This window comes from Staurois parvus, unplaced genomic scaffold (assembly GCF_062004578.1).
Source record: "Staurois parvus isolate SC_StPar_1 unplaced genomic scaffold, SC_StPar_1.0 ptg000196l, whole genome shotgun sequence".
Lineage (NCBI taxonomy): Eukaryota > Metazoa > Chordata > Amphibia > Anura > Ranidae > Staurois > Staurois parvus.
In genome coordinates, this window is record NW_028317992.1 from 2037501 (window position 1) to 2056690 (window position 19190).

At 46.8% G+C, this 19190-nt stretch overlaps 1 protein-coding gene across 2 annotated transcripts in view; it reads right to left on the reverse strand.

Annotated features, from left to right (window-relative positions):
- Positions 1–17614, reverse strand: part of MOGAT2 (monoacylglycerol O-acyltransferase 2) — a 173713-nt gene extending 156099 nt beyond the window's left edge. Inside the window, exon 1 of one of the 2 annotated variants that reach the window (XM_089677989.1) lies at positions 17384–17614. In XM_089677989.1, coding sequence (XP_089534115.1) covers positions 17384–17477 — 94 coding nt within the window. In that variant the 5' untranslated portion in view covers positions 17478–17614. The remainder of the gene's footprint in view (positions 1–17383) is intronic. The other variant, XM_089677988.1, reaches the window with a different exon arrangement.
- Between the last annotated feature and the right edge of the window lie 1576 nt (positions 17615–19190).

The following is a 19190-nucleotide window of genomic DNA, read 5'->3' on the forward strand; positions in this document are numbered from 1 at the left end:
TCTGGTCTCCCAGGACCCCGCATTCACTATATCTGGTCTCCCAGGACCCTGCATTCACTATATCTGGTCTCCCAGGACCCTGCATTCACTATATCTGGTCTCCCTGGGCCCTGCATTCACTATATCTGGTCTCCCAGGACCCTGCATTCACTATATCTGGTCTCCCAGGACCCTGCATTCACTATATCTGGTCTCCCACAGTACACAGAACATGGAAATGCAATTATTTTAGTCAATATAAACTGCTAAATACCTTTTCTCATCAGCAGAATATAGCAGTCTTGTGCTTTCTATCAGGGTCCAGCAGAACACTGGTTAAAGCTTGTAGGAGGAGTTTTCTTTCTGCTCTAGGAGGATGCAGAACCCCTGACCTCTGTCTGGACAGCGCTGATTGGCACTGTGCTGACCACATGCACCCTCCCAAGAAAAAAAAAAACCTCTCTAGCATTGCACACCAAACTGAGCATGTGACGCCACATGATATGCCTTATCAGGGGATAAGAGGGGGGCCACTGGAAGAAGGGGAGGATCAGAGAGGTCAGGATCAAACAGTCTTTTACACAGTGTGGAGGATTAACCCCTTAGATTCCACAGTGAGTATAACAAGCATGCTTTACTGCATATACAGACTGATTTTACTGTTGTGGGTTTAGGAACACTTTAACCCAAACAATAGCCCTTAACCCTAACATATGACTTTGGACACAAAGGTTCTTGCACTATTTTGATGCGACTTGAGTGCCAGACAGTGTAAAAGTTGCTTCAAAGTCACACTACATGAACAGAATTGTCATACTTTCCTATTAGCCCAAAAAAAAACAAAAACAAAAAAAAAAAATAAAAAAAAAAACAGCAAAACGCATCAAGAAAAGCAACACTTGCATTTTTAGCGCAGACCCATTGAGGTCTTTTACACATAAAACACAATCTGCTGCAGGAAAAACATACTGACTCAAAATGCACAGAACTAGATCCATAGGAAACCATGTTACATGGATGGCTGCAGGAATCCTGGTTCTTGGGCCCCCCATACCTCCTGGTCCTCACTCCGCATTCCCTGCTCAAGAGGCGAGACCACTTCTTGACTCAACACCGGGTTCTGTCCACGGCTAAAATTCTCTATATATCATATATGTTGGGGGAACTACATCATACATGTGGGGGGGAGGGGCTACATCATATATGGCGGGGGAGGGGCTACATCATATACGTCAGGAGGGGACTACATCATATATGTTGGGGGAGGGGGACTACATCATATATGGATGGGGAGGGGCTACATCATTTATGTCAGGAGCGGACTACATCATATATGTTGGGGGAAGGGGAACTACATAATATGTGGGGGAAGGGGACTACATCTTATGTCAGGAGGGGACTACATCATATATGTTGGGGGAGGGGGCTACATTATATATGTCGGGGGAGGGGGCTACATCATATATGTCAGGAGGGTACTACATCATATATCTAGGGGGAAGGCTACATCATATATGGTGGGGGGAGGGGCTACATCATATATGTCAGGAGGGGACTACCTCATATATGTTGGGGGAGGGGGAACTACATCATAGGTGAGGGGAGGGGCCTACATCTTATGTCAGGAGGGGACTACATCATATATGTTGGGGGAGGGGGCCACATCATATATGGCGGGGGGAGGGGCTACATCATATATGTTGGGGGAGGGGGAACTGCATCATAGGTGGGGGAAGGGGACTACATCATATATGTCAGGAGGGGACTACATCATATATGTTGGAGGAGGGGGAACTACATCATAGGTGGGAGAAGGGGACTACATCTTATGTCAGGAGGGGACTACATCATATGTTGGGGGAGGGGGCTACATCATATATGTTGGGGGAGTGGCTACATCATATATGTCAGGAGAGTACTACATCATATATGTAGGGGAAGGGGCTACATCATATATGGCGGGGGGAGGGGCTACATCATATATGTCAGGAGCGGACTACATCATATATGTCAGGAGCGGACTACATCATATATGTTGGGGGAGGGGGAACTACATCATAGGTGGGAGAAGGGAACTACATCTTATGTCAGGAGGGGACTACATCATATATGTTGGGGGAGGGGGCTACATCATATATGTTGGGGGAGGGGGCTACATCATATATGTCAGGAGGGTACTACATCATATATGTAGGGGAAGGGGCTACACCATATATGGCGGGGGGAGGGGCTACATCATATATGTCAGGAGGGGACTACATCATATATGTTGGGGGAGGGGCTACATCATATATGGATGGGGAGGGGCTACATCATATATGTCAGGAGGGTATTACATCATATATGTAGGGGAAGGGGCTACATCATATATGGCGGGGGGAGGGGCTACATCATATATGTCAGGAGGGGACTACATCATATATGGATGGGGGGGCTACATCATATATGGATGGGGGGGGGCTACATCATATATGGATGGGGAGGGTATTACATCATATATGTAGGGGAAGGGGCTACATCATATATGGCGGGGGGAGGGGCTATATCATATGTCAGGAGCAGACTACATCATATATGTTGGGGGAAGGGGAACTACATCATAGATGGGGGGAGGGGCTACAACACATATGTCATGTATATGAAGGCCCTGAAAGCTGACAGTACATCTTCTGGGTGAAAGCAGAGGTTTCACCCAGGTTTTGAATCTGCCCAAACAGCTGTAATGAATATCCATAATCTGTTTTAGCAGCTCGTTCTCTCCAGCCAGTCTTGTGATTCACACAACGCACTACTTTAGGGCTTGTTCACACTAGCCAGTTGGAGAGCAGTGAAACCCCATGGTTGAGCTGTACTTTTACCGCCCCCCCAACCACTACGCTGTTTAGCAGCAAAGGTATCAGCCAGCAGCGTACACATTCCATGGTCACGGCAGGAATTAAATGTCCTGTTGCTTTCAGCAGGTTTAGCGCCCTCCGACACATTCAAGTGAGTGGGTCCACTCTTCAAGTATCCCGCAACTGTGTGCTTGCTAGTGTGGTGAACATGGGGGATAAAAAAAAAAATAAACGAGGAAGCAATTCAATACCACCACATCCACTGTGAAATGCTCTGTGAAGAACGATCCAAATGTGGATCACTCTTCAGGGACCAAAGCTAGTATGAACAAGCCCTTAGAGCCAGCAGACACTACTATGTACTGTATATTACAGTATCCTGTATCATTTGCAGGGCCGGTGCTTCCACTAGGCAAACTAAGCAGCTGCCTGGGGCGCACTGCCAACTAGGGGCGCCTGGGCTCAGCACAGGCCGGCACTCTCTTTATGTGGGACGCCGCCACGTCATGAATGATCCTCCAACTGAGGGGAGGGGTAGCAGAAGGGAGGAAAAAAGGACAGAGGAAGATGCCGGGTGTCTGGAGCCAGTGTAGCAGCTGAGCTGCAGCTCCATCCAGTGTTCCTCTCAGACTCAGTCCCTTACTGCAAGCCGGCTGGTGGCTGCTGATCACTGTATAGTTCCAGCCCTTCTCTTCCCATTCATCAGAGGAGGAGGAGCTGCACCTCCGAAGGAATGTAACGTCTGACTCTGATGTCTCGTGTCTGTGTGATTGTGACCCTGCCGGACATTCATCACATGTGCAATGTGTCAGTGAGTGATGACATCATCATGATCCCACAGCCTGCTCTTCTAGTGCCTGCTGATTTGTGTCAGTGTTGGTAGTGGTGTGTTGTGTCTGTGTGCGATCGCTCAGCTCAGCTGCCACAGCGTTTTACCTCCCCCCATTGCCTGGGGATTCCAGCCTGGGATCTGTCAGAGTGTGGATCCATCATCCTCCACTCACTGCAACTGTCACCCTGCCACTGCCAGCCACAGATACAGTCCGTCCGTGACACTGATTTTGTCTTTAATATTGGTGCTGATGGCATCTTATGACACTTATGTTTGCAAATTAAAATAAATTTTACAGTGTCATGTTTTGTTGATTTAATATTTGCTACTGTTTTTACATTTATTTATTTGTGGGGAGGGGGCAAGCAGCTGGTCTTGCCCAGGGCGCAAAATAGTCTAGCACCGTCCCTGATCACTTGTCTGCAGAGTGTGATATGAATGGACATTATCACCTTGCGGTGATCCTTCTTGGGCTCTTCTGCTTCTGTAGGCAGCCTAAATATCTCCGCAGGGAACTCCCAGTGCCTGAAACATGTTAGATACTGTGCAATGCAATATAGCCTGATTGACTAATGAGAATTTCCGTCGCTCAGTCTGGTTTGTGATAGAAGCGTTGGTGCGCAGACAGGGGCAGACTGACCATTTGGAAACTCGGTCACTGCCCGAGGGCCCGGGGTCAGTAAGGGGCCCCATGAGAAGCCCCTGGTACCTTTTTCATAGGCTTTTTTGAGTTTGGGCAAGGGCACAGTGGCCCCATGATCCCCTATTGCCCGGGGGCCCCATGAGCTGTCAGTCCGCCCCTGTGCGCAGATAATATAAAGACAGAGTCCAGGCAGCTCTATTGTAAAATACGCTTCGGCCTCGCACACTGCAACTCTTCTGAACGCCTTTCTACTGGCAGGAGAACGCAGTGCTGAAACCACACCATGTTTTTTTTTTTTAAAAAAACACGTTTAGATGCATTCAGATGAACTTTTGTTGTTCGTTCATTAGTCAGAATGTTCATTTATTCTGGCTATTTAAATGAATGAATGTTCATGTGCTAAACGAACCTAAGCATGTTTAGACGCAGCGGGTGTTTTTTTAATTGGCAAAACGCTCCTCTCCTGAATGCACTGGCCCCTTTTTTTTTTTCGCCTCTAAACGCCCTGTCACAAATATAAGAAGGCACAGGTGAGTACAAGAGGCCGATCCCAAAAAGCCAATCCCATGAAAAGGGGCCGGTATGGGTCACCACCGCGTCAAATATAAAAGCAAACAAAATCCACAGTGCAGGGATGTCCGTATAAGTCATCGGCCACACCGCTGCGATTTGAATGTGCGATTTCTGAAGACTTTATTATTATACAGGATTTATATAGCGCCAACAGATTGCTCAGCGCTTTACAATATAACGGGAGACAATACAGCAACAATACAGTTCAATACAAGAGGGTTAGGAGGGCCTGATCCTTGGAGCTTACAATCTAGGAGGGAGGGGCTAGTGCTACAAAAGGTAGTAACTGTGGGGATGGACTGGTAGGAAGAGTAGAAAATTCCATTATTAGCTGAGGGCAGGATAGGCTTCCCTGAAGAGATAGGTTTTCAGAGATCGCCTAAAAGTGAGCAGAGTAGGAGATTGGGGTAGAGAGTTCCAGAGGATGGGGGAAGGTCTGGAGAAGAGCATGGGAGGAGGAGACAAGGGAGCTAGAGAGCAGGAGGTCTTGCGAGGAGCGGAGAGTACGGTTTGGGTGATATTTGGAGACAAGATCGGTGATGTAATTTGGGGCAGAGTTACAAATGGCTTTATATGTTATTGTTAATGTTTTGAATTTTATCCGTTGGGCAATGGGAAGTCAGTGGAGGGATTGGCAGAGAGGGGTGGAGGACACTGAGTGGAGGCCAGTGGAGGGATTGGCAGAGAGGGGTGGAGGACACTGAGTGGAGGCCAGTGGAGGGATTGGCAGAGAGGGGTGGAGGACACTGAGTGGAGGCCAGTGGAGGGATTGGCAGAGAGGGGTGGCAGATACAGAACGGTTGGTAAGGTGGATGAGTCTGGCACAGGGGCGGACTGACCATTTGGAAACTCGGGCAATGCCTGAGGGTCCGGGGTCAGTAGGGGGCCCCATGAGATGCCCCTGGTACCTTTTTCATAGGCTTTTTTGAGTTTGGGCAAGGACACAGGGGCCCCATGATCCCCTATTGCCCGGTGGCCCCATGAGTTGTCAGTCCGCCCCTGGTCTGGCAGCAGCATTCATGATAGACTGAAGAGGGGATAGCCTGCGATGAGGTAGGCGTTATTGCAACTTGTGAAGGTTTTCAACGCTTTCTTGCAATTTCCACTATATTCTATGTATGTGAAATCGCAACAAAACTGCAGAAAAAGTAATGCAAGAACTACTTTAGAAATTGCGCTGCAGTAAATTGCACGTGTTATGAAACGGACATTCATTAGACGCGATTTCAGGTGAGATTTAATTTTCAATAAGTTTCATTGAAATAATTTTTCAAAAGAAAGTGGTTACCGTTATTCCATATGCTGATGGAAAAACAAAGTCAATGACTCATGAATCAAATGAAGTAAAACATCATAGACAAGAACCGTGGTAGACAACAAGACATTCGTCATGACATATGTACATCGATCGCTTTATAGCAACAAGCGAAGAAAACACAAAATGGGTAACAAGAAGTTGTTCATACGTCTGTATTGCAAAAGCAGGTGTACACCGTGTTCCAAATTATTATGCAAATTCTATTTAAGTGTCACAAAGATGAAATATTTTGTTTTTCAGTGTAACTCATGGATGGCATTGTGTGTCAGGGCTCTTTTGATCACTGAAAACAATCTCGGACACCTGTGATAATTAGATTGGCCGGTGAGCCCAATTTAAGGAAAAACTACTAAAGGAGGGTGTTCCACATTATTAAGCAGAGCACCATTTTCAATCAATATGGGGAAGAAAAAGGATCTCTCTGCTGCCAAAAAGAGTGAAATAGTTCAATGCCTTGGACGAGGTATGAAAACATTAGATATTTCATGAAAACTTAAGCGTGATCATCGCACTATTCAGAGATTTGTGGCTGATTCAGAGCACAGACGGGTTGGTGCAGATAAAGGCACATTGAGGAAGATTTCTGCCAGATCCATGCATCGGATCAAGAGAGCAGCTGCTAAAATACCATTACATAGCAGCAAACAGATATTTGAAGCTGCTGGTGCCTCTGGAGTCCCACGGACATCAAGGTGTAGAGTCCTCCAGAGTCTTGCAACTGTACATAAACCTTCTGTTCAGCCACCACTAACCAATGCTCACAAGCAGAAACGGCTGCATTGGGCAGAAAAATACATGAAGACTAATTTTCAAACAGTCCTGTTCACTGATGAGTGACGTGCAACCCTGGATGGTCCAGATGGATGGAGTAGTGGATGGTTGGTGGACGGCCACCCTGTTCCAACAAGGCTGCGACGTTAGCAAGGCGGTGGGGGAGTCATGTGTTGGGCCAGAATCATGGGAACAGAGCGGTTCAGCCCTTTTAGAGGATCCGAAGGTGCAAAGATGACTTCTGCAAAGTATGTGGAGTTTATGACTGACCACTTTCTTCCCTGGTACAGAAGGAAGAACTATGCTTTCTGTAATAAAATCATCTTCATGCATGACAATGCACCATCTCATGCTGCAAAGAATACCTCTGCATCAATGGCTGCTATGGGGATAAAAGGAGAGAAAGTCATGGTGTGGCCTCCATCCTCCCCTGACCTCAATCCTATTGAGAACCTTTGGAGCATCCTCAAGCAAAAGATCTATGAGGGTGGGAGGCAGTTTACATCCAAACAGCAGCTCTGGGAGGCTATTCTGACATCTTGCAAACAAATTCAAGCAGAAACTGTCCAAAAACTCCCAAGTTCAATGGATGCAAGACTTGTGAAGCTGCTATCAATAAGGGGTCCTATGTTACAATGTAACGTGACCTGTTTAAATGTTTAAAAAGTTAAAATGTTGTTAAAAGTTTGATTGAAATAGCTTTTGATTTCAGTAAATATGCTGCAAGCACAACAAATGACAATTTTCAGTTCTTTACAACCTATAAAGTGTTTTGAAACTTACTGTGTGGAATAATTTGGAACAAAAATCCTGTTATCATTAGGAGGTTTGTTCAATAAAATGTGAATTGTACTCTTAATAGTTGATAACATGAGAATTATGCTGACTGTTATTTACATCAATTATTTAGGGAAATGAGAAAAATATCATTTGTATAATAATTTGGAACAGGGTGTATGTAGGTGAAGTAGTGATTTGTTAACTACATTATTTCATTTCAGGTGTGATTTCAGTTCCCAAATCGCACCTGTATGACCTGGCACTAAGGGGTTTATTTACTAGAGCTGGAGAGTCCAAAATCAGACTCCCTTCTGCATAGAAACCAATCAGCTTCTAATCTCAGCTTGTTCAATGAAGCTTTGGCAATGAAACCTGGAAGCTGATTGGTTTCTATGCAGAAGTGAGTCTGATTTTGCACTCTCCAGCTTTAGTAAATAAACCCCTAAATGTCTTTATTGCAAATTGACAGCTCGCAGGAATTCAGGAAAACAGGTTGACTGGTTTCACACAATGCAGTGCTTATTCATAACAAGGAGCTGATGTCAAGACCAGGGGCGGACTGACAACTCATGGGGCCCCCGGGCAATAGGGGATCATGGGGCCCCTGTGTCCTAGCCCAAACTCAAAAAAGCCTATGAAAAAGGTACCAGGGGCATCTCATGGGGCCCCCTACTGACCCCCGGGCCCTCGGGCAGTGCCCGAGTCTCCAAATGGTCAGTCTGCCCCTGGTCAAGACCTCCACTTAAAGTGATACTAAAGGTACATTTTTTTTTTTGTAAAATAATAAACATGTCTATACTTATCTACTGTGTGTAATGGTTTTGCACAGAGCAGCCTGGATCCTCCTCTTCTCGGGTCCCCCGCAGGCTCTCCTTGCCCCTCCCTCGTATCCAGTGCCCCCACAGCAAGCAGCTTGCTATGGGGGCACCTGCTGCTCCCTGTATCCATTCACACACGGAGCCATGGCTTGACCCCAATCCCTCAATCTCCTCATGGATTGTGATGAGGTTCAGGTAAGTATTGAGGGCTGCTGCAGGCACAGCTACACACAGGTTTTTTTTTTTTTTAACTTTCATGCATAGAATGCTTGAAGGTAAAAAAAGACTTACCCTTTACAACCACTGGAGCTGATTCACACTATAGAAACGCAGTCCAGATGCATTCTGGATGTGTTTTTGCATGCACGTTTTTGGCACGTTTCAGTGTGTTTTTTATGCATTCCAGTTAATTTTTTCCCCTCTCTTTTTCTTCAATATAAATAGGGACATGTGCCTTCCAGTGTATTTTTGATGCGTTTTACTGCATTCCAGTACAGTTCTGTCCAGAAAAAAATGCAGCCTGTTCTACTTTTTTTTCTGCAACCGGAACGCACTGGAACTGCAAGCTCTGATGTGAACTACAACATTGACAACCATATAACCTACTTTCTGTGCGTTTTGGGTGCAGAAAAAAAGCAACTGAAATGCATGTAGTGTTAACTGGCCCTAAAGGCAAAAACACACCTAACAAGGGGAGGAACCCAATTAACACCATCGGAGCATGCTTGACAAGCATCACACAAATCCATTAAAAACATGTACAAAACAAAAATAATACAAAGCAATGCATCATAAAATATAAAATAAACACCAAAAGAAAAAATAACAAAAAGAACAAAATAATAACAACGATGAAGAAAGGGTAAAAAACAATAATGCTCATCACTCCAACAAACAAGGAAAGATAATAAAAAAACATTATAAAGCAATAGCACGAATAATTCGGGCTATTTAACTAAGAATATAAATGAATGGAACTATTGAGCTCAAAATGCGTTGACGTTAAAGATTGTGCAGGAGGAAGGAATACAAACAGCCACTCATAAAAACGAATGACATCCCACTCAATGTTGAGACCATGGGGGATACGAGTCTGGAGCAGGGGCGGACTGACCATTTGGAAACTCGGGCACTCCCCGAGGGCCTGGGGTCAGTAGGGGGCCCCATGAGATGCCCCTGGTACCTTTTTTCATAGGCTTTTTTGAGTTTGGGCACAGGGGCCCCATGATCCCCTATTGCCCAGGGGCCCCATGAGTTGTCAGTCCGCCCCTGGTCTGGAGAGGGAAAATCCAGAAAACCTCCCTCCTGCACAGTAAATGACACATATCACCGCCTCTTTTGGGGCTAATAATCTTCTCAACAATCTGAACAGAGATGGCAGATGTGTCACCCGCATGATGAATGTTAAAGGGATTCTAATGCAGGTCATACATGGGTCAAATTCCGAACAAATTTTCTTTAGAAAAACAGGAAATTTTGTGCGTTTTGTAATCCGATGGCATCACCATTGATTTAGAAAATCAACCAACCATGCCTTCCGTTTTACTTCATGTTGCTACAGAAAAGAATTTTCATGGCCAAGAATTTTCTTTTCTTTCCAGGTCACAGCTCACGCTCATTTCTTTTTTCAATTACATTTCTTGCCCGATGCTTCCATCATTGATATGAAAATCGTTCGTTTTTCCAAAAATTTCCAACATGCCGATCACTCAAATTCGTTGGTCAGGCGGAAATCGGCCGTTTCTGTGACCCACTAATGGTGAGAAATTCTAATGAAAATTCTTAGAAAAGATTTTTGAAAGAAAATTCTTTCAGAATTGGACCCGTGTATGGCCGGCTTCGTTACAAAGAGGTTTAGTGTTAGGGTTAACTTTGGGTTAGAGGGAGAGTAATGCAGGCCATACACGGGTCAAATTCTGAACAAATTTTCTTTAGAAAATCAAAAATTTTCTGCATTTTATGATCCGATGGCTTCGCCATTGATTTAGAAATTCAACCAACCAAGCTTTTAATTTCACCTCGTATTGCTACAGAAAAGAATTTCCGTGGCTAAGAATTGTCTTTTCTTTCCAGGTCACAGCTCACGCTCAGGGGCGGACTGACCATTTGGAAACTCAGGCACTGCCTGAGGCCCGGGGTCAGTAGGGGGCCCCATGAGATGCCCCTGGTACCTTTTTCATAGGTTTGTTTGAGTTTGGGCAAGGACACAGGGGCCCCATGATCCCCTATTGCCCGGGGGCCCCATGAGTTGTCAGTCCGCCCCTGCTCACACTCATTTCTTTTTCGATATTTTTCACCCGATTCTCCCATCATTGATTAGAAATTCGTCCGTTTTTAAAAACATTTCCAACATGCCCGATCACTCGGATTCAATGGGCGCACAAAAATCAGTTGTTTCTGTGGCCCCACTAACAGTGCAAAATTCTAATGAAGATTTTTAGAAAAGATTTTTGAAAGAAAATTCTTTTGGAATTCGACCCGTGTATGATCAGCTTAACAGTTAATTAAGTTATTTTTAAAAAATGAACAGTCATGTCTATACTTGCCTGCTGTGTGCAGTGGGTTTGCACAGAGCAGCCTAAATCCTCCTCTTCTCGGGTCCCCCACACTCTCCTGGCCCCTCCTCCTATTGGGTGCCCCAACAGCAAGCAGTTTACTATTGGGGCACCCGCTGCTCTGTGCGTCCATTCACACACGGAGCCCTGGCTTGTCCCCGCCACCTCTCTCCTCATTGGCTGACTTGCTGTGATTGACATCAGCAGCAGCCAATGGCTCTCACTTGCTGTCTCAGCCAATGAGGAGGCAGAGACCCGGGACAGCCGAGGCTGTCGTTCACATCGCTGGATCACGATGGGGACTCAAGTATTGAGGGGGGCTGGGGGCACTGCTGCACACAGATTTTTTACCTCCATACATAGAATGCATGAAGGTAAAAAGACTTTAGCCTTTATAACCGATTTAAATTGTTTAACCACATTAGTAGAGCGGCACCTTTCAATACTATACAGATGTTGCTGAAAACGGTCCCTAAGACGTCTGATAGTCCTACCCACACAGGGGCGGACTGACCATTTGGAAACTCGGGTCAGTAGGGGGCCCCATGAGATGCCCCTGGTACCGTTTTCATAGGCTTTGAGTTTGGGCAAGGACACAGGGGCCCCATGATCCCCTATTGCCCGGGGGCCCCATGATGTGTCAGTCCACCCCTGTACCCACATATTGGATCTTGCAGATCGCTCATGCGATCACATAGGTAACATAGTGGGTATTGCAGTTATAGAAAGAATTCATTCTAAAAAACATACTATTACTAGTAGAATGGACTGCCGTGCCTCCCAATATGTGTGGACAACACGGGCCGGTGCAAGTGCCACAGCGAAACTTACCTTTCAAATGTAACCACGTGGTGGATCGTACTGTACCCAGATCAAAAAAAAAAAAAAAAGCTAGGAGACAGATAGTTGCCCAATCTTGGTGCTCTCCGCAGCACTACGTTAATACCATCGGTCAAAAATTGTGCACATGTGCAGTCACCCAACAAAACAGGCAAGTATCGATCTACAATGCCCTTGATCTGTCCAAATTCGAGGCTAAGTGGAGCGGAGAGTGGTAAAGCATTGTGGATCCATTGAAGGCACTGCTATTACCACCAGTAAACTTTTTTCGTTTATTAATATTAGCAACTTCTACCTCCAAATAAATCCATTCTCACGAGTCTTATGCAGGCCATACATGGGTCGAATTCCGAATTAATTTTCTTTAGCAAATCTGAATTTTCGTACATTTTGTAATCCGGTGATGCCACCATTGGTTTCGAAATTCGGCCAACCAAGCCTTCAATTTCTCCTCATGTTGCTACAGAAAAGGATTTTCGTGGCCAAGAATTTTCTTTGCTTTCCAGCTCACAGCTCACGCTCATTTCTTTATCATTTATATTTCCCACACGATTCTCCCATCACAGATTCAAAATTCGTTTGTTTTTCAAAAAATTTCCAACATGCCCGATGACTCAAATTCGATGGTCACACGAACATCGGCCGTTTCTATGACCCACTAATAGTGCGAAAGTTGAATGAAAATTCTTAGAAAAGATTTTTGAAAGAAAACTGGAGTTTGACCCATGTATGGCCAGTTTTAGCAACAGCAGAAGCGCTATCCAACGTACATTTGGGATAGCCGCTGTCAATCTACGATATAAATTGGAAACCTCTCTCTCAAACAAATGATAATCATTGCATATCCACCTTGCCCTGAACCACTTGCCTACCGGGCACTTTCACCCCCTTCCTGCCCAGGCCAATTTTCAGCAATGTTGCAGTTTGAATGACAATTGCGCGGTCATGCAACACTGTACCCATATGAAAGTTTTATCATTCTTTTGAGACAAATAGAGATTTCTTTTGGTGGTATTTAATCACCACTGCGGTTCTTATTTTTTGTTAAACGAAGAAAAGAAGACCAAATGTTGAGAAAAAAAAAAAAATTTCTTAGTTTATGATTTATAGTTTTATAAATAAGTGATTTTTTTTTCCTGCACTGATGAGGCTGCACTGAGGAGGCACTGATGAGGCTGCACTGAAAGCCAGCACAGATGAGCACTATTGGTGCTACACTGATGAGACTGCACTGAGGAGGCACTGATGAGGCTGCACTGAGGAGGCACTGATGAGGCTGCACTGAGGAGGCACTGATGAGGCTGCACTGAGGAGGCAGCACAGATGAGCACTAGCAGTGCTACACTGATGAGGCTGCACCAGGGGTGGACTGACCACTTGGAAACTCGGGCACTGCCCGAGGGCCCGGGGTCAGTAGAGGGCCCCATGAGATGCCCCTGGTACCTTTTTCATAGGCTTGTTTGGGCAAGGACACAGGGGCCCCATGATCCCCTATTGCTCGGGGGCCCCATGAGTTGTCAGTCCGCCCCTGGGCGGCACTGATGAGGCTGCACTAAAATCCAGCACAAATGAGCACTATTTGTGCTACACTGATCATCAGTGCCCTGATGATTACTGTAGATGTCCACCTAAGAAATTACTCTTACCAGCTCTCCTCTCACGTTATCAGTGTGAGGAGAGGACAGTCGATAACCGGCATTTCCAATTTCATGATTGGACACAGCTGGTGACATGTAAAAGGCAGCTCTGACTGGCCCCCTACTCAGACACATGATCAGCTGTGTCCGAAGGACACAGGGATCACAGATTGCGCACGGCCAGGGGCGGACTGACCATTTGGAAACTCGGGCACTGCCCAAGGGCCCGGGGTCAGTAGGGGGCCCCATGAGATGCCCCTGGTACCTTTTTCATAGGCTTTTTTGAGTTTGGGCAAGGACACAGGGGCCCCATGATCCCTTATTGCCCGGGGGCCCAATGAGTTGTCAGTCCGCCCCTGCGCACGGCCCACGCCCCGGGGGTGTGGTTCGGGGAGGACGTCCATGGATGCCCTCCCGGAACTAGCCACCCGCACTGTAGCCGTCTTTTGGCTATAGCACATTCGGGAAGAGGTTAAAGTGTTACTAAACCCACAACAGTAAAATCAGTCTGTATATGCAGTAAAGCATGCTTGTTATACTCACTGAGGAACATGTCCTGATAAGACATGTTGTGTGGAGTCACTCTGCACATGCTCAGTTTGGTGTGTATTGATAGAAAAAAAATGTTTTCTTGGGAGACTGCATGTAACAGTGCAGGGCCAATCAGCACTGTCCATACAGAAATCAGGGGTTCTGTATCCTCCTAGAGCAGAAAAAAAACTCCTCCTACAAGATTTAGCCAGTGCTCTGCTGAAGTCACAAGACTGCTCTAACTAATGAGAAAAGGTATTTAGTTTATATTTACTAAAATAATTGCATTTCCATGTTCTGTGTACTGTGGGAGACCAGATATAGTGAATGCGGGGTCCGGGGAGAGCGGACATAGTGAATGCGGGGTCCGGGGAGAGCGGGCATAGCGAATGCGGGGTCCGGGGAGACCAGATATAGTGAATGCGGGGTCCGGGGAGACCAGATATAGTGAATGCGGGGTCCGGGGAGACCAGATATAGTGAATGCGGGGTCCGGGGAGACCAGATATAGTGAATGCGGGGTCCGGGGAGACCAGATATAGTGAATGCGGGGTCCGGGGAGACCAGATATAGTGAATGCGGGGTCCGGGGAGACCAGATATAGTGAATGCGGGGTCCGGGGAGACCAGATATAGTGAATGCGGGGTCCGGGGAGACCAGATATAGTGAATGCGGGGTCCGGGGAGACCAGATATAGTGAATGCGGGGTCCGGGGAGACCAGATATAGTGAATGCAGGGTCCTGGGAGACCAGATATAGTGAATGCAGGGTCCTGGGTTTAGTAACACTCCATTCACACTGAGCTGAGCTTTTTCAAGTGTTTTTTTTCAGGTGTCTTTCAGCTGGGTTTTTTTTAGCAGATTTGCAGGTATTCTATGCATTTTTTCAGGAGTTTTACATTTATGCAATTTTACTGTGACAAATAGAGATAGCTACTGTTTGAGCTGAAAACACTCATTTTCACTGTTTAGGCATATTAAATTCAAGTCTATGGGGAGAAAAATGCTCAGATCTGCCTGAAAAGCAGCGCAAGTACTTTTTTGAGCAACAGGCATTTTGCTACAGGCGACAGACCGCTCAAGTGTGAACAGGGGCCATTGGAAATATAGGGATTTTACTTGTTGAGGGTCTAAATTTTAGGATTTTGATGTTACTTGATCTACTTGAACACATAAAGGATCCTGCACTACTTTATTGTGACTTTGATGCTATTTGAGTGCCAGGGAGTGTAAAGTTGCATCAAAGTCATACTACATGGACAGAACTGTCATACTTTCTGATTAGCAAAAATAAGTGTTCAAAAACGCCAAACGCACTGGAAAAGCACATCAGCCACAACCTGCATAGATATGAACCAGCCTAAAGTTTTGCATATTCTGGTCTCCTGGGGAAAAAAAGTTGTTTTAAGGGACAGTTCATACTACATTATTATTATTATTATACAGTATTTATAAAGCGCCAATAGTTCGCTCAGCGCTGTACATTACAGAGGGGGACAGAACATGTGACAGAACAATACCAATACAATGCAATACACGAGGGGATCGAGGGCCCTGTTCCTTGGAGCTTACAATCTAGGAGGGAGGGGATGGTGGCACAGGAGGAGATAGCTGTGGGGGATGGAGTGGTAGGTAGAGTGGAGGAGGTCGGCAAGTTAGCAGGGGGTGGGGTAGGCTTCCCTGAAGAGATGGGTTTTCAGGGTGCGCCTAAAGGAGAGGAGAAAAGGTGATAATCTGATGGCTTGGGGTAGGGAGTTCCAGAGGATGGGTGACACCCTGGAGAAGTCCTGGAGGCGGGCATGGGAGGAGGAGACTAGGAAACTAGAGAGAAGGAGGTCTTGTGAGGAGCGGAGTGTGCGTGTTGGGCGGTACTTGGATATTAGGTCAGTGATGTAGTTCGGGGCAGTATGGTGGACAGCTTTGTACGTCAGTGTTAGGATTTTGAATTTGATCCGTTGCGCAATCGGAAGCCAGTGGAGGGATTGGCAGAGGGGGATGGTGGAAACGGAGCGGTTAGAAAGGTGAATGAGTCTGGCAGCCGTATTCAGGATCGACTGAAGCGGGGATAGCCAGCGGTGAGGCAGGCCAGTAAGTAAGCACATGCCCATATTAGATCAATAATGTCACAGGCTCCCTGCCCCTTTATTTATGTGCAGCTGCAGGGTGGGGAATCTGAAAGGCAGCTCTTTGCTGGGCCAATCAGCTGCGGGTAGACATAGCTCCATGTACATAAATGGGCAGGACGGCTCATTACATCGTTGACCTGATATAGCCACAATGATGTGACCATTAGCCACGCACATGCCCATATTAGATCAATGATGTGGCCATTAGCCACACCCATATTAGGGCAATGATGTGGCCATTAGCCACACCCATATTAGGGCAATGATGTGGCCATTAGCCACGCACATGCCCATATTATGTCGATGTCACATTAGCTACGCACATGCCCATATTAGGTCAATGATGTCACATTAGCTACGCACATGCCCATATTAGGTCAATGATGTCACATTAGCTACGCACATGCCCATATTAGGTCAATGATGTCACATTAGCTACGCGCATGCCCATATTAGGTCAATGATTTCACATTAGCTACGCGCATGCCCATAATATGTCAATGATGTCACATTAGCTACGCGCATGCCCATATTAGGTCAATGATGTCACAGGCTCTCTGCCCCTTTATGTGCAGCTGCAGGGTGGGGAATCCCTCTCCCACAGCTCATTGGCCTGCCACTGACAGCTACCTTCACCTTACAAACTAACAATGCTGCAATCTGGCCACCTGGGGGAGAAGAGACTGAGGCAATGCTTCCTTCTGCCTGCAGCAGACTGATGGCATCATCTCAGTCTTGCTGAGGTTCTAACTTTTCACCACTCTATCCAAAACAAAAAAACAAACAAAAAATGTTGCCTCTAGATACACTTCTAAGGCCTAGTTCACACAAGGCATACTAAAGTGTAGACCCATGTAGGGTCGTGTTCCGTGCATGTAGTTCCATTCAATTGGGACACAGATGCTGCACCCAATCTGACATCAGTGCATGTGCACAGCCCTGAATGCACTCAGTGTGTGTTTGGGGCCATGCACCCACATGGATGTCAGATTGGGAGCAGCATCTGCGTCCATGCAGTCGTTGCGTTCCAATTGACAGCAATAGGACTGCATGCATGGAACACCTGTAAATGCGATCCTCCACGGGTGTACGCATTAGTACACCTCATGTGAATGAGGCCCAACACAGATCAGTAGATGGTTCCTTACCCAGAGCCAGGAAGGAGTACACCCATTGCAGCACAGCTACCGTCTGCAGCCTCCTTTCCAGAGGGATCGAGCGCGGAGCAAACTCAATCGCCATGTTCTCAGAGCAAACACCAAGAGGAGAGCTTCCCGAATGCTGGAAATTGGGGTCCAAAGTCTGCCGACTATTAGACAGGATGTTGCAATCCTCTGCGTTGAAGCAAGGCTGCTCCGCTCACCTCCATGGGTGAACTCTAGTCACTGAGCTGTGTTCACATAGGGAGTAATCAGTGGAAGCTGGACTCACTTATCAGCCCTGATATTATCAGCTTTGCTCAATAGCAGGCCTTTGTACAGATGCCATTTAAGCAAAAACGTATCAGCGGATCTAGATTTGAAAAGAAAAACTCCAACTTTACACCACTACAGGCTCACGGGTTTTATATAGAGCAGGGGTAGGCAAACCTAAAGGATAACTTCATTTTTTAAAACTAAATAATAAATGCACATTTTTTGGCATGTAAAAAAAAATGTGCATTTATTTTTTTTGTCCAAAGGATCCTGGAAAGCATTGCACCAGCGATCAGGTGATCACTGGTGCCATGCTGGACTCCTGCAGACCTGTCAGTATATCTGCTTGCCCGCACGGGATGTAGGAGCAATAGGGTTGCCGCCTCATCCCTTTACACCCGAACACATATTAATTACACAGGTTCTGTGGCTGATTAAGGTGGTAATTAACCGCTTCCCAACCGTCCTATAGCAGATATACTGCTACAGAGCGGCACGGGTATGCAAAATCACGTATATATATGTGATTTTGCATTTACAGGTAGGGGGACTGTGCGCACCCTACTCGGCCGCAGCTGTCAATCACCGGGTCCCAGCCAGTGATTACCCTAGGTTCACATCTGTGCGGGTGGTGCTGCTGCGGATCCGCATGAAAATCCGTGCAGCTGCACCACCCACACAAAGAAATGCGGACCGGCGGGCAGGTGCCATTAGTTCTAATGGCACGCCGCCCACACTGGAAAACGCAACCGTACTGGGAAGCGAGGTTCCTGTGCGGGCTGCATTTTCCAAAGAAGTGCAGGGACTTCTTCCCTGCGTGTCACGGGCACGGGAGTCCATTCAAATGAATGGGCTCTCATGCCCGTGCAAAACGCGGCCCGCACGACCGCATAGATGTGAACCGGGGGGTTACCCTCCGATGCCCGGTGATTCATGAGCATCTCCAACGGGGAGGAAAACTGTATGTAAACAAAACAGTTCTCCTCCCTGTAAGCTTGTGCACACTGCTTTGGATGGCTGTGCACAGCACAGCCATCCAAAACAGTGTGCTTACAGTGAAGCACAGGGACACAGCACTTAGTTAAACAGCACACTGTTAACCCTTTGATCGCTCTAGATCAGGCATGTCCAAAGTCCGGCCCGCGGGCCATTTACGGCCCGAGGGTCGGTTTAATACGGCCCTCCATGTCAGTGTGTCAGTGTGTCTTATGGAGCGAATATGGAGCGGCCGGTCCGGTATTTCCACCGTGGCCGTGTCAGAATACCGGGCCGGCCGCTCAGCTCTGCAGCGGGACCTTACCTGTTCCTCTATCCAGCAGCGCGCTGTCTTCCCGGCTTCTGTAGTGTGGGCATGACAGCCGGGTGCCAAGTGCGCATGCGCAAGAAGCGGTGCTTTTTGTGAATGGTAAGGCGGTACCTGGGACACATGACAGATCCCAGAAGCCGCCGGACCAATCACAAAGCGCAAGTGCTTCTCGCTCATGCGCACTGGGCACCCGGCTGTCATGCCGAGCGCCATTACAGAAGCCGGGAAGACAAC